Raw genomic sequence first — 15,171 nt, 5'->3', positions numbered from 1 at the left:
AAACAGAAATATATTACTGATATAAATTACAATTGTACTGTAAAATAAAATAAAAAGATAATTATGATAAATCATTTTGAAACACAGTGCATCAGACTCTACAGTTCTTTAATTAAATTGGAGCCTTTGATTTGCTAATAGCTCTAAGCAATATTATGATTATGGTGCAGCCGCCACATTTATATATTTCATTTTTACATTCTGTATAATTATAGAACCCCCATTTGGGAAACCCTGTCTCAGACAAATGTTTATGTCTTTATCCAAGTTGCAAACTTAATTTATGCAAAAAATATGACAAACAAAATTTGCATAAAAATGTGTGAATGGAAATCAGGCTGGTGATAGTTGCTAGTGACAGACTGAAATATAGCTTGAACCAATATTTGGCATTTTAAGATGATCGGCATTGGCTGATGCAGATGCTGAAGTTTGTGTTGTTTGTTAATGCCTTTAATCGTTGCACATGTAATTTTGAAATCCACTTACGTTTTCGGAATGCAAATGGTCTCTTATCACTCATAGAATGTATTTGCCTGGAAATATTTGAGTGATAGTGCAACATGACATCATGACTTTGCGTAAACATACACGCCACTTTCTAAAGCCAAGTGGCGTGTTATCTGTACACATTTTGTGCTATCCGTGTGTATGTCTACGCCGTGTGATTCCGCGTGAATGTCTACGCTGTGTGATTCCGCGTAAATGTCTATGCCGAGACAAACAAATATGTGTGTGTGTCCACAATGTAAAGGGATTTTATAAACATACTAAATTATTTTTTTTTGAAAATGTAAAAATGCAGAATGTTTCTTGTGATTTAGTAGGTTTAGGGGCAGGGGCTGTGTGTGTGTGTGTGTGTGTGTGTGTGTGTGTGTGTGTGTGTGTGTGTGTGTGTGTGTGTGTGTGTGTGATGGGTAGGTTTAGAGGTAGGGGCAGTGTAGGGGGATATAATTAAACGGCGTTGATAAATACGCTAAAAAGCGATTCTGCGTCTTGATAGCACGCCAAAATGGCTTACGAATTGGCGTCATATATACGCCATTTCATGAGATCAGTCTGGATAGTGTGTTTGTGCAGTATATAATCTTGTCACGTAAATCCAGGTGATGTTCCTGGGGGAGATCGAGGAGATTCTGGATGTGATTGAACCATCTCAGTTTATCCGTGTGCAGGAGCCACTATTCAAACAGATTGCTGCCTGCATCTCCAGCCCTCATTTCCAGGTCAGATTCCTCTTTCACACTGGAGCATTCCTCCCACACTGTGTCATTCACCAGTCTGCCTGTAGTACTTGTGAACACGCGGAGGTGATGAATGCACCTGTTTGTGTACTCTTGCCTCATTCTCTCTCTTTATTCTGCTTCAGGTTGCAGAGCGGGCTCTGTATTTCTGGAATAATGAGTACATTCTGAGTCTAATAGAGGAGAACTGCCAGGTCATCCTGCCTCTGGTCTTTGGCACACTGTACAGAGTTTCCAAAGAGCACTGGAACCAGTCAGTGTCATTCTAACACACGTCTTTAATAACTTTAATGCTATTGACATCAATCAAGACAGTTTTTGCATTGAATATTTTTCTGTTGTCCTATTTAGGACGATCATCTCTCTTATCTACAATGTGCTGAAGACATTCATGGAGATGAACAGCAAGCTCTTTGATGATCTCACTGCCTCCTACAAAGTGGAGAAACAGAAGTAAGTACAGGACAGTGTAAAACAGAATTACAACCCATTTTCTGTAATATGACATGAAACTGGATCTTTCACATGTAAGAGTTTAGTACCAAACTGAATTGGCTGCGTCAATTGACCATTACGAGAACGAAGCCAGGTGATTGGAGGGGAGGAGTTAAATTAAATGATAGTTTAAATTCAAATACTGTAAAAGAAAAAAGGCGTCCCTTTGGAATGACGTCACATGAAATGGAAAGTCAGATTCAGAAATTAAACAGGTACTTTAGTAGCCTGGTCTTACCAGACTCTCGTACATTTCATTTGTACATAGAGTCTAGCCACTCTCCATTGACAAGCGTTTATTTCCACGAAGGCGGGTACTCTGTTGAAGTTTAAAACTATTGGATCTGCCCTGAGCCACTCTGGATCTGCCATAACCAATTGCTAACGTTTGGCCGTGACATATGTCATGCGCCCTTCGCCTGTTTCACACATAAATGTGCACTTGTGCAGGCCACCTCAGTGATAAAACCATAGGATAAAACCTAAAACTCGTGCATTCGGATTGTGATTTATTCACGCCACGGTGGAAGGGAGAGTTTTGTGATCGGGAACACTCTCACGTGGTCCGTAACATGATTGTATTCTGTAAATAAAATGTCATATGCTTGGTATTATAATAAATGCTGCTATGAATAACGGACCAATTCAAATGTTTAAGTGCTTTTATTTTAATTTGTTTGAGCAATGATGAATTATATTGCTCTTGTAAATACTTGCAAGGATTAAAGAAATACAACTCTAGAAATGCATCCAAATAACAGCAAAGCAACCGTACGGTGCTCTGCAGTGGTCAAAAAGGATTATAAACTGTGCATTTTGAAGTGATATATTCTTGAAAACTCAGAGATGTGGATTCGGACAGCTATTACATCACCGCACAACCTCGGTGTTTGTCAAAAGCAGTAGGCTGACTAGCCCCTGTAAATGATGGCAATACCTTCCGAATAGGGCTTCAGCCAACTCCTTCACCACTAACGGAGCGAGCTGGAAAATCAAACTTTTCCCGAATTCCCCCTGTTGGGGAGGAGGGCCACATCATGGCCACCAACAAACCCCAGCAAAGATTGTTATTGCTCCGGCTTTAACTTCTGGATATTCGGCAGCGGTGCCACAACAGAATGAATCGTTTCGTTCGCATCTTTCTCCGCCGCCATTACTGAAGTACAACTCAAGCTAGCGCACGACATCAACGTCATCGTTCTCAGCCACTCCCTCTGTTCGCTGATTGGACCGATAAAAATTGGACCGAAAAAAACCTAAGAATACACCGCAGTCCCAGACGTAGTACTGAAGGAAAATGAAAATTGAGCGGAAGTACGTACAACACAAACACTGCAGTAGTCAGATAACATTCATTGTGATGAATGAGCTCTCATGATAAGAGCTGAGGTAAACGCGTCCACGGCAATGCATTCACAGCGCATGTTCAATCTGGCACGTTTTCAGTTCATGCCTTTGGAAGCTTAACTTTCAGAGGAATTAATTTGAGAAGTTGAAACACTGACTTTGCTCCACCGGCCGCTCCGTTTAAATGAATGCCTGCAGCTGCGCGCTGAGCTTTATATCCTGGATCCTGCGGTCGAAACAAACATAGTACCAACCCAAAATCCCTAGTTCCTGGGGAAAGTTCCTACCGTGGAAACATGGCTACAGTGACACATGGGAAACAATGGATCCAATTGCATTATCTTCTATTTTCAGTCCTTCTGAAAAGCCTGCATTTTGTTTAAAAACAAATCTGCTGTAAAATCAAGCGGAAAACAGAGCAGTGCGATCTAAATGGAACTTTGTTAAAAACTTTTAGGATCTCAAGGACTGTTTTTCCACAATTCAGCAACTTCTTGTAATCCTAAAATGGATCTCTATCGAATTGTTGCTGGAGTAATAATTTGTTTGCATCTGTCTCATATTTAAATCTGTGGGTGGGGCTAAAGAGGCAATGATGCAGAAGTAGGCATCGATCTTCTGTAGAGGTGGTTTTTCGTTGCACTATGACATAATAATGTGACAAAATTTTCTGATCTTGGTTTTTTAATAAAAGCTGTTAATAGACAAACAAGGAAGCTTTCAAATCTGAAATTACAGGATATTCTTATAGTACAACGATGATTTCTTGAATGTCAAAATATCAAGTGAAATTTGATTTCTCAATTCATGATACATTTAAAATAAAAACTGAAAAATCAGAATTAAAATCTTTATAAATACTATAGAAGTATATATATATATATATATATATATATATATATATATATATATATATATATATATATATATATATATAAAAAAAAAAATACTAAAATAGCATTGTATAATTTTAGAAAAAAAATATGCCTTCACAACAGAAAAAAAATACCACTGAAAACCAATTCCATACGGGCATATGCATTTCTTTTAATTTTATATTTTTTTCCATTATTTGATTCTCTGGGATAAAACAAGCACCAATGAGACCAGGATTGTGTATTAAGAAGGTAAATGAGTTTTGATTTCATGATGACTTCACATGTATTTCTGTGAAGAAAGTATTTCAATTCTTTTTATCTTCGTCTCATCTTTACCTAAGCCTTTTTTACACTCATCCCCATCCCTCTTTCCTCGTCCTTTGCTTAGGGAGCTGAAGAAAGAGAGGGAGCGAGCCGAGCTGTGGAGGAATTTGGAGGATGTGCAGGAGAGGCGACTGCAGAGTCTGACCGAGGCCAGCAGAAACCAGAAGAACCTGCAGGAGAGAGAGAACACTACCAAGAGCCAGTCAGAGACCAGCGCTGCCAACACCACCTAGAAACCACACGCGGACATACAGGCGCACACACAGACACACAAACAGTATCACAGCACTGTAAAACACAATAATTACCTGACTTGGGAACCGATCAATGCCTCAATCGCTGTCTGAAAACACTCACAAACACACATGCACACACCATGCAGACAAGACCGTCACAAGCACATGTACGACATGCTGTCCATATGTAGATATCTGAAAAACACTAAAGCACACATCACACACAACGAGTGAGATATAAAAGAGAAAAAAATGAGTACCTCTCACATGCGTCCTATTCTTTCATATGCTTCACACACCTGCCTCTCTGCATCTTTTCTTTCTATTCCTTCACGCACCGGGATCATCAACCTTAACATGCGAAACACAACTGCATGAGGTGACACACATGCGCACACTCGAAATCAAACAAAAAAACGTTCATTATTGTCATTCCAGAACTGGCTCTGTTTCTCTCGGGCCCGATCCGAGCCCCCTGTCAATCAACCAACAGACTCTGCATACTGTCAAACTCCGAAGAGGAATGAATAATGATGATCGTAAAGATGAAAATTCTTTAAAAGTACAGATTATAATGTTCCTACTTCTACAGCTTATTCTATAAGTACTACTTCTATGCTAATATAACTGATGTTTTTATACACATATATATATATAAATATGATATATATGTCTGATTATAGTGTTGGTGGGGGTATTCTAGTGTAGCACCTCATAAACATGACTGAAGTATGCTGCTAGGTTGTTATACTTGTTCTGAAGTGACAACACTTTAGTCTGTTCTTATGTTTTTTTTAATATATATATATATATATATATATATATATAAACATTCAAAACATTTTAATTTAGCAATATTCTCATCTGTTTTGAATAATGTGCGTCTGGCTATTTTTAATTTATTTTATTAGTATTTATTTCATTTAATCAAATTGCTTGCAATCATCTTTTTGTGTTTTAGTACAATTTCAAGAGAGGACAGAGTCTTATTTTTGTCTTAATTATTATTATTTATTTATTTTTGCTTATATTTATTGGTGTAGAGTATTGTTAATGAGAAGGAACTGTGTGTGTAGGCATACTGAGAAAGCTTAGGATGAGACGGATGCGTGGATGTTGTAGAGAAGTTTATTGCAGTTTAGAAGAAAACAGGGATTAGATCAGAATGTACCATTCACTTTGAGTGTGTGTTAACACTCAAATGAACTGCCACCATTTATTATTCATTTACAGTAGTCTGTCTTGAGAAAAGGATGAGAAAAGCAAACATGACTCTTGTTCTTGTTCAAAAGAAAGCATCTGGATTAACACCCTTTGTCTGACCTCTGGTATCTGAAGAAACATCACATTTCATTGGAACAAAATGGAAAAGAAAAATGAAATAGAATAGACACGGCAATAAATATGGACTGAAATTGTATGCATACGTAGCATCACTTAACTAGAGTTGCACTGTCCTTTTGATCAATGTCTTGTGTTTAAACATAGCAATGTATTTTTTGGGGACAAGCGGCTTTGGGATAGGCCTATGAATGTATAAAAGTGGGATGTAAACATGAAAACTCAGCATTAAGAACACTTTTGTCATTATTTTCACTCAAAACCTTTGACACGTCTGTTTCCCCCCCACTCTCTAGAAGCATAGTATTTAAACCTTTTCTTCTGAAACGCGTTGATTCAAAGCTGACCCCTTTTCCTTTAATTTTATTCCGATAACATTAGTTCACACCAGGCCCGGATTGGCTAATCGGGAGCACCGGGATATTTCCCGGTGGGCCGGTCTGTTTTGAGGCCGCGAGGGCCGTTGTTGTCATGGCACTCGGTTGAACTATGGATGCTGTCCCCAGGCTGCCTGCACTCACAGCAGCCCGACTTTTATTACTTTTTTATTTTACCGCGGTCCAACTCTTTTTATTTATTATTTTACCGAAGTCCCACTCTTTTTTTACTTAATATTTTCTCACAGAGTGCAGCCTGCAGGTTAATGGTGACTATATTTTGACTCCCTGGCCCCGCCCCCGATACAGCGCCTTGAAAGTTGCTCAAAATAAAAAAGTCAGATAAAAATGGGTGATAGGAAGCGCAAAGGCGGCGCTGAAAAGGCCAGAATAAAAAAAATAAGAAGGGTCTGGAAAAAAAACTGAAACTGGCGCGGCCAAATGTTCTAAGCTGTGCACATTGTTACTCAAAAAAACTAATGATGACGACGAGGCCGGTAAGTAATTATCCCGTTAAGGTAGTTAGGAGCAGTGCAAGATGCGACCGCGCAAAACAAAGCTGTCTGCAAACCACGTTCATGTCTCAAACTTTTTCTTAGCTCTTCAGCAGCAGCCGCCTCTAGTCCGTTTTGCTGCTAATAGTGAAGAGCGAGGCCCAGTAACGTTACCAAGCTCCAGTCATGAGCCCAACACACCAGAATGGGCAGGTAGGATTGTCATTCAGAAGAACTAATAGGAAGAGCCCTGCTCAATGAAAAATGCCCTGAGATTTTTTTTTATTTATTTGTATTTTTTATTTAACCTTTATTTAACCAGGGAAATCCTATTTATAGATAATAATGATACCTGATGATTCAGGTTCATTAATGAAACTGAGTGACTTGATTTGAAAGCTTTGTAAAAAGGGGGTATTTGTGGTGAGAAATAAATGTAACAAATTTCATTTAGTGTCAGAAAGCGAGCGAGGACCCAGTTGTGAAGAGATTAGCTCTTACTGTGAAAGACACAGGTAAACTGCTATTGTACCATAGTGTGTGAATAAGCAAACATTATCACTGATTTTTTTTTTTCTGACTTAGTATCTTACTTGTTTCCAGTTCAAATATCTAAATATTCTTAATTCAAGATACATTTACTAGACAAGTGAAATGACATAAGAAACTGACTTGTTTTCTGAAGAAGAAAAAAATAATATTTTGTTCATTTCAATTTTTGGATATTTAGGAATAGGCTTACTAATTTTTTTTAAAAAAGAGATTCTGATACTGTCCAGTTATTTACTGTTCTAATAAATTTTCACTGTGAAGCAAAACTTAAGCTACTGTTTTTGCACTGTATTGAAAATTATATTATTCATAAAAACAAAGAATTATAAGGCTCTAGAGAATAGTGTACCTTATGCAGACTTATATTCTGAGGTTGGAATCACATTATTTTAATATAGTCTGTCGTGAACTAAAGTGGGCCGGTCTAAGGCATGAAACTCCAGGGCTGAAAATGAGTCTCAATCCGGCCCTGGTTCACACCATTGACAGGAAGCTGATGTCATTCAGCTAATTCCTAAAACACCAGCAGATGTTTCAAAGATGTTTGGTTAAGGTTACATGTAGCGTACTGTAATGTTCCATGGTATATTAATGGGAATTAATTAGAGTGATGTCAGATTGTCCTATAAACGAGCTTTAAAACTGCAAGGCAGTCGGTGAAGCGACACGGTTTGGTAATTTTCTTCGCATAATCTTCCGACGTTTGCTTGTGGACTCAAACAGGTGAGTGCCGTGTTTTATTGCTATTTTGTGTAATTTCATACGGATTAATTAATTTCTCACGTCAGTGTCATTAATGTCCTGTCTTGTTAACCATTAATGAAAAAGAAAGGTGTCTTGAAAGGTTCATGTTAAAATTTGATATGGCAGGTGTCAATACTCACGTGACCAGAGCCGTTCCAGTTACCCCCTCTGTTAAATGATGCCCTTCCTAAAGAACGACCATATTTTATATACATCGGCTAAAATTGAATGAAAGAGTTTATTTTTATTATTTAGTGAGTTTATTAGTAATTGCTCTTACATTTTTAATTTTAAATTTCCTATATTAAAAAAGAAAAAAAGTAAAGCATTGTTCTTCGTTAGACTGCCCCCCATAACTGCCTGATAGTTTCGTTTCATAAATTAATCAGTAGGTAAATTAGTTTAATAAATATTAGACTACTTTAGATTATATTGCTTTCTATTGTGTCATTTGAGTTAGTAAAGCACTTTGGAACGTATTTTTTGATTGAAAAAGTTGACAAATATATCTTGTATATATAAGAAAATGTATGCCGAAATAGGGCCTGCGTCTCAATCAGCTCCCTAGTTCAGTATTCAGGGCACTGACCAGGACATAAGTCAATGGGCTGACTCCCTGATTAGTGCCCTGACTACTGAACTAGGGAGCTGATTGAGACGCACCCAGGGATTTCTGAAGTCATCATTTATTCACGCTCAAGGTGTTACAGACCTATATGTCTTTGTTCTGTTAAACACAAAGGAAGATATTTTGAAGAATGGAATAACTTGAGGGTGAGTAAATGATGACAGAATTTAGATAATTTTTTTTGGGTGAACTATCCCTTTAACCATAATGTCTTACTTAGACTGTACTTTTTTAAATCTTTTTATTTATTTATCTTACCACACAAAACCCCCGAAACACTGCACGCTAGTGACGTCTGCTGGTCATATTTATATAATTGCAATCAGAGGAACACAAATAATTTAGGGTCAGTTACTTAGCAGGGTAAATAAAGTTGTAAAGTAGGACAACATCTATATAATTATTTGTATATTGTAACATTATCTATATCAATATAATATGTTTGTGTAATATGTTTCATTATATCATACTTTGTATATGCTTAAAAGGTAGGTATTTTTCATTTTGTATTTCATAGTGCACAGAAAATGTCTGTGAATCCTTGCTAATAATGTAACAGGTTCTCCCTGAACATAATAAATAAATAAATCATGTCTTATATGATAAGTCATTCTAATATCTTTCAGAATGTACTCCAACTGCTTCTCAGTGACCGTTGTGACCTTTCTGCTCCTGATTCCTGGCTTTTATTCCGTCATGGCTGTGATGACTTTGCAGAGTTTTCGTGGTTGTGCAGTACGTGAATTTACTTTTGTGGCAAAGAAGCCTGGATGCAGGAGTCTGCGCATAAGCACTGAGGCATGCTGGGGCCGCTGCCACACCTGGGAGGTGACAGAAACCTGCTATAACAAACTTATTTATAGAACTAAAAGATAAAAATATGAGAGCAAATGCTGTATATGTTTGTGTATTTATTTCTGCATGACATATATGTGGTGTTGTGTGTTTTGGCATCACAGAGGCCAGTTCTGGAGCCGCCGTATATCCAGAGGCACCACCGTGTCTGCACTTACAGCCATACACGCCACCTGACAGCGCGCTTACCAGGTTGTCGCCCTGGCGTCTCACCCATCTATCATTACCCTCAGGCCTTACAGTGTGACTGCACCTTCTGCTCCTCAAACCAAACAGCGTGTGAGACCTTTTAAAGGCATAGTATAAGCTAAGAAGATTTGTGTTGACTTTATGATAACTTAATAATTATTGTTATGCATTAGAAGTCATATATATATATATATATACTCACCTAAAGGATTATTAGGAACACCTATTCAATTTCTCTTTAATGCAATTATCTAATCACATGGCAGTTACTTCAATGCATTTAGGGGTGTGGTCCAGGTCAAGACAATCTCCTGAACTCCAAACTGAATGTCAGAATGGGAAAGAAAGGTGATTTAAGCAATTTTGAGCGTGGCATAGTTGTTGGTGCCAGATGGGCCAGTCTGAGTTTTCACAATCTGCTCAGTTACTGGGATTTTCATGCACAAGCATTTCTAGGGTTTACAAAGAATGGTGTGAAAAGGGAAAAACATCCAGTATGCGTTAATTCCGTGGGCGAAAATGCCTTGTTGATGCTAGAGGTCAGAGGAGAATGGGCTGGCTGATAAAGAGCAACTTTGACTGAAATAACCACTCGTTACAACCGAGGTATGCAGCAAAGCATTTGTGAAGCCACAACACGTACAACCTTGAGGCGGATGGGCTACACCAGCAGAAGACCCCACCGGGTACCACTCCTCTCCACTACAAATAGGAAAAAGGCTACAATTTGCATGAGCTCACCAAAATTGGACAGTTGAAGACTGGAAAAATGTTGCCTGCTCTGATGAGTCTTGATTTCTGTTGAGACATTCAGATGGTAGAGTCAGAATTGGGCTTAAACAGAATGAGAGCATGGATCCATCATGCCTTGTTACCACTGTGATGGCTGGTGGTGGTGGTGTAATGGTGTGGGGGATGTTTTCTTGGCACACTTTAGGCCCCTTTGTGCCAATTGGGCATCGTTTAAATGCCTAGGCCTACCTGAGCATTGTTTCTGACCATGTCCATCCATTATGACCACCATGTACCCATCCTCTAATGGCTACTTCCAGCAGGATAATGCGTCACAAAGTTCGAATCATTTCAAATTGGTTTATTGAACATGAGAATGAGTTCACTGTACTAAAATGGCCCCCACAGTCACCAGATATCAACCCAATCGAGCATCTTTGGGATGTGGTGGAACGGGAGCTTCGTGCCCTGGATGTGAATCCCACAAATCTCCATCAACTGCAAGATGGTATCCTATCAATATGGGCCAACATTTCTAAAGAATGCTTTAAGCACCTTGTTGAATCCATGCCACTTAGAATTAAGGCAGTTCTGAATTAAACAGGTACTTAGTTCTAAGTACTTAGATTAAAGCAGTTCTGAAGGCAAAAGGGGGTCAAACACAGTATTTGTATGGTGTTCCTAATAATCCTTTAGGTTAATATATATATATATATATATATATATATATATATATATATATATATATATATATATATATATATATATATATATATATATATATATATATATATATATATATATATAAACAAACAAACAAAAAAAACTAACCATGATTTAACAATAAAACACAAGAAAATGTCATGTACTCCTTTATTTCAAAAGATCAGACACATTTTGTGCAAACATCACCTTATAAATATATATATTAGGTAAGATACATTCTTTATGTCATTAGGTGGCATTAGACAAATAATTTTTTTATTTGAACTATAAGAGAGTATCTGATGCTTTTTATCATTGTTTTATATTGATGATATTAATATTGACATAAATTGATGCATGTAGAATTTTACTTTCTGTCTTAACACAACATTCAAGAACATTTAACTCAAGCTGTGTCATCTTAGAACTTTAGATAAAAAACTCAAAGATAAAAAGAAAAGATAATATTAATCATATATACCATTAAAAGGTTTCGGGGTTGGTAAGATTTGTTGGGGGTTTTGAAAGAAAAGGCTCATCAATTCAGTAAAAAAGTAATAATGTGAAATATTATCACAATTTACAATAAAAAAGTAATTTATCCCTGCGATGGCAAAGCTGAACTATCATTATTAAAGTCTTCAGTGCCACATGATCCTTCAGAAATCATTCTAATATGCATCTCTTATATTATCAATGTTAAAAATAATTGAGCTGCTACATTTTTTTCAGGATTCTTTGAACAGAACGCTAGAATGAACAGCATTTATTTGAAAAATTAATCTTGTGTTACATTATAAATATCTTTACTGTCACTTTTGATCAATTTAATGCATTTTTGCTGAATAAAATTTTCAATATTCTTACTGACCCCAAACGTTTCAGTGGTATTTAAAAGTGAAATGAAAATGGAAAAGTCAGAAAATTATTTTAATAAAAAAAATGCATATTTCATAATTGCACAGCATTCTCAGGTGTCCAGTACAGCATGAGTGAGGCATTCTTTATGTGGGCTCTCAGTAACGGGATTTGTGACACATGTTGCACCGACAGGCACGTGCAGTCAAGATCTCAATATCATCATGGTGACGGCCTCGAGGACAGTGCAGACGAACTTTGATCTGAGAAAAGATAAACACATCACGGAATCAGGTGATAAGACAGAAATAAAGAAAATATCTAGATACATTTAATTTTTTAGTAGTAAATGCTTTATCAGTATAGGTTGAAATAATTTACCTAATGGAATAAAATGGGTGGTGGAAATTTATTATTTCTTGTTAGTCTTTAGTCATTATAATTCATAAATTGGTTCCTCTGATGTAAAATTGGTCTATGATGTAATACTAAATACGAATGGTTATTTAGAACAGTGTTTCCCAACCTTTTTTCAGTCACGGCAGCCTTTGAAAATTTTCAAAACTTTGTGGCAGCCCCTCGCATACATTACACTAGCAGGGTAACGGTACAGATTGCTCACAGTTCGGGTTTGTATCAAGGTTTTAGGTTTACGGTTTCGGTATGTTTCGATATTTGCTATGTTGAGGGAAATTTGGACTACTAAAAATTAAGAAAAAAAAGAACAAATAACTTAAATACAAGCAGCAGCACAAACATACTATCGAGCAAAGATACTAATAAAATAAACAATGCTTTCCAGGTTTTTCAGGTAGGTCTAACGTTAGTTTTTAGGTACAGAAATTGAATAAAGTAATCAAATGTAAAATAACTGCACATTTAACTGTTTAAATTAAAGAGTATTCCCTATTAAACTTACAAAAGCTATTCAATTAAGAGCAGTGAGTGATGTCCTCATCTTTTGTTTGACATTAAACAGAACAGTAAAGGCTACTGCCCCTTTAAAATCTAATGCAAGGATATGTGTTGTCTTTCCTGACAGTAAAAAGTGGACATGTTGACATACATTTTGTGCGAGTTTGTCAGTTCAAGCGAAAGATTTGGAGAACTCAATATTTGCGTGCTGAGAGAAGTGTGCGCTTTCCTTTCGGATGAGTGCGCCGAGACAAATCTTCTCACAGCGCGCGCAAGTTATCATTCGCGTCTTCTGGCACGGCGGGATGACATATGGTGATGACGGTGAAAATGACTGATCATATTGGAACATACGGCAGCACCCGCATGCACTGAACACAGTTTACAAAGAGAGACCGTTTTGCCCACGTTTTCTTTTATTAACGCTCTTGTAATCACGGAGGAGCCAGCACGTGTATCCATCGACATAAACATACATAAAGCATTATTTTCAAGTTATAGATGCGTCATCAGATGTGAGATGAACCGCGGTGCGTGCCGGCACCTTTTACAAGGCACCCTTGCACCCCGGTTGGGTACTGACTTAGAACATGGTAACAGTGCTGTACCTTTGTGTCCTTGCTGATGGTGCAGCAGCGGGAAGCGGACGTTATGTTGTGGGTGAAATTAGAGGCTAGCTGCACAGAGTAGCGCGAGGGGAACGCGCTGGACTCACAGTATCCCACACAAGCATACACTAATTGAGTTCCTCGGCATGTACCTCGCTTGTCTGTACGTATGGTCACGTTAAATGCTATGGGAAGACAGAGGGGTAAATCAGTATCTTGTTGTTTAAGAATGAGTTGGGTGCTTTTTAAAAATGAGGTCGTTTGCACTCACGGTAAAGGTGGCAGCCAGGAGTCAGGGCTTGAAAACTCCAGCTGAAGGGCATTAGCAACACCAACAGAACCACAGGCAACATGAGTACTACCAGGTCAGATGTTACACAGCGGAACATGGTGATGTTAACCTGCCAGAGTTGGAGAAATTTAAGTAAATTCAATCATTCAGAATCATTATCAAATGTAGTTTTTCATTCATACTTTCTTTTCGTTCTCATGACCAGTGGCTAAATCTGAGGTCAACCATATTTTAATCTTTTAGTGCATTAAACATAAACATTTAAGTCATTCGGCCCCTTACAAGAACAATTTCCCTAATTAAAAACCTGACCAGACTTTCCTGACTATTATCTTGGGAGTCTGTTTTTGGAGTTGTCAAAATAATCTGAAAATTAATCTGCCACTTTCCCCTAGCAATGTGAATGAATGTTTCCATACTGTAAATGCTTTTGCTCGGGTTTTGTATTCATTGAGTAACTCAAATTTTTTTTGTCCAGTATGTTTAGAATATACATTTATGCATTTTTGGAGAATGAGAATTGTTTTTTTGTTGTTGTTGTGAAAAATATATTTCAAGAGATTTGTCTTTTTTCACTCTTCTTTCTTGTCTTTACTATTGTAATATATATTTTTTTAAAAACACATTTTATGAGGAAAACCAGTTGTTTAGTCAATAATTCAAGAAGGTCCATACTTTAAAGATTTTGATTCTAACTTGTACTTGGCCTTGAAAAAGTAACATAGTTCTTGTAATTGTTTAAATATAGCATCAGGCAGTAAGGCAGATAAGGCGGAATCCAACAATTCTGAATAAGCATACAGGATTTTGGCAGCATAAAACACAGATTGAATTAGAAACTGTTTAGAGGGATACGTGCAAAACTTGCCTTCACTGCCGTCAAATGGACGGGTGGATGGATAGATAAATATAAAGAATTACTTCCCTGAGGCAAACGTCATGGAAATAACTTTTGTTTAGTAATGGATAATGGATTATAGAGAAATCAGCATTACGTACTTACATCAATATTAATCTCACACCAAGACATCCACATTACATTTATAATAATCTTATTAGTATAGTAGAATCTCAAAGGGAAACAAGCAAAGTTTACCTGTAGATGTGGATCCTAGTTCAAAGCCAAAGTTTGTGCAGATAAGATGTTGACCTCAGGCAGGTGTGCAGGTGTGTGTCACTGGATGAAGTTCTTTCTTGCAGAGCGCACATATATGTAGTGCAGGTAAAACTGAGCCCTCAGTTTCCAGCATAGTCACACCCACTTACCGATGTTTCCTCATGCATGTGGATGTGTATAACGGGACCCTCCCCATGGCCATTATTATACTGTTTTAAATCCTCTTGCTGTATTTCTCTT

At 37.4% G+C, this 15,171-nt stretch overlaps 2 protein-coding genes and 1 long non-coding RNA gene across 4 annotated transcripts in view; 2 read left to right on the top strand and 1 right to left on the bottom strand.

The window, feature by feature from the left end:
• Nucleotides 1–6,090, top strand: part of ppp2r5b (protein phosphatase 2, regulatory subunit B', beta) — a 33,310-nt gene extending 27,220 nt beyond the window's left edge. Inside the window, exons 10-14 of one of the 2 annotated variants that reach the window (XM_067443622.1) lie at nucleotides 1,107–1,226; nucleotides 1,370–1,497; nucleotides 1,596–1,697; nucleotides 4,182–4,213; nucleotides 4,353–4,489. In XM_067443622.1, coding sequence (XP_067299723.1) covers nucleotides 1,107–1,226; nucleotides 1,370–1,497; nucleotides 1,596–1,697; nucleotides 4,182–4,209 — 378 coding nt within the window. In that variant the 3' untranslated portion in view covers nucleotides 4,210–4,213; nucleotides 4,353–4,489. Of the gene's footprint in view, nucleotides 1–1,106; nucleotides 1,227–1,369; nucleotides 1,498–1,595; nucleotides 1,698–4,181; nucleotides 4,214–4,352 lie in introns of both variants that reach the window. The other variant, XM_067443614.1, reaches the window with a different exon arrangement.
• A 1,676-nt stretch (nucleotides 6,091–7,766) lies between these two features.
• Nucleotides 7,767–9,639, top strand: LOC137084998 (uncharacterized). The gene is made up of 3 exons (XR_010906875.1): nucleotides 7,767–8,011; nucleotides 9,378–9,488; nucleotides 9,620–9,639. It is a non-coding gene; the product is annotated as an uncharacterized lncRNA (long non-coding RNA).
• A 2,363-nt stretch (nucleotides 9,640–12,002) lies between these two features.
• Nucleotides 12,003–14,244, bottom strand: gpha2 (glycoprotein hormone subunit alpha 2). Its single transcript, XM_067451548.1, has 3 exons — nucleotides 13,794–14,244; nucleotides 13,523–13,707; nucleotides 12,003–12,262 (listed from the first exon to the last, which is right to left on the bottom strand). The coding sequence occupies exons 1-3, from the start codon at nucleotides 13,909–13,911 to the stop codon at nucleotides 12,158–12,160; spliced, it is 408 nt and encodes a 135-aa protein (XP_067307649.1). The 5' UTR covers nucleotides 13,912–14,244; the 3' UTR covers nucleotides 12,003–12,157.
• Nucleotides 14,245–15,171: the final 927 nt, after the last annotated feature.

The sequence above is a fragment of the Pseudorasbora parva genome, chromosome 1 (genome assembly GCF_024679245.1).
Source record: "Pseudorasbora parva isolate DD20220531a chromosome 1, ASM2467924v1, whole genome shotgun sequence".
In the NCBI taxonomy this organism is placed as follows: Eukaryota; Metazoa; Chordata; class Actinopteri; order Cypriniformes; family Gobionidae; genus Pseudorasbora; species Pseudorasbora parva.
Note: the sequence above shows the minus strand (reverse complement) of the source record. Positions and strands in the feature narration are given on the sequence as shown.

Excerpts from the sequence above, each read along its gene's own strand:
- gpha2 (XM_067451548.1), bottom strand. The coding sequence starts at position 13,911 with ATGTTCCGCTGTGTAACATCTGACCTGGTAGTACTCATGTTGCCTGTG. Across the intron at positions 13,708-13,793 it reads TCCTGGCTGCCACCTTTACC|CATTTAACGTGACCATACGT; the intron begins GTGAGTGCAAAC and ends GTCTTCCCATAG. Across the intron at positions 12,263-13,522 it reads CCATCAGCAAGGACACAAAG|ATCAAAGTTCGTCTGCACTG; the intron begins GTACAGCACTGT and ends ATCTTTTCTCAG.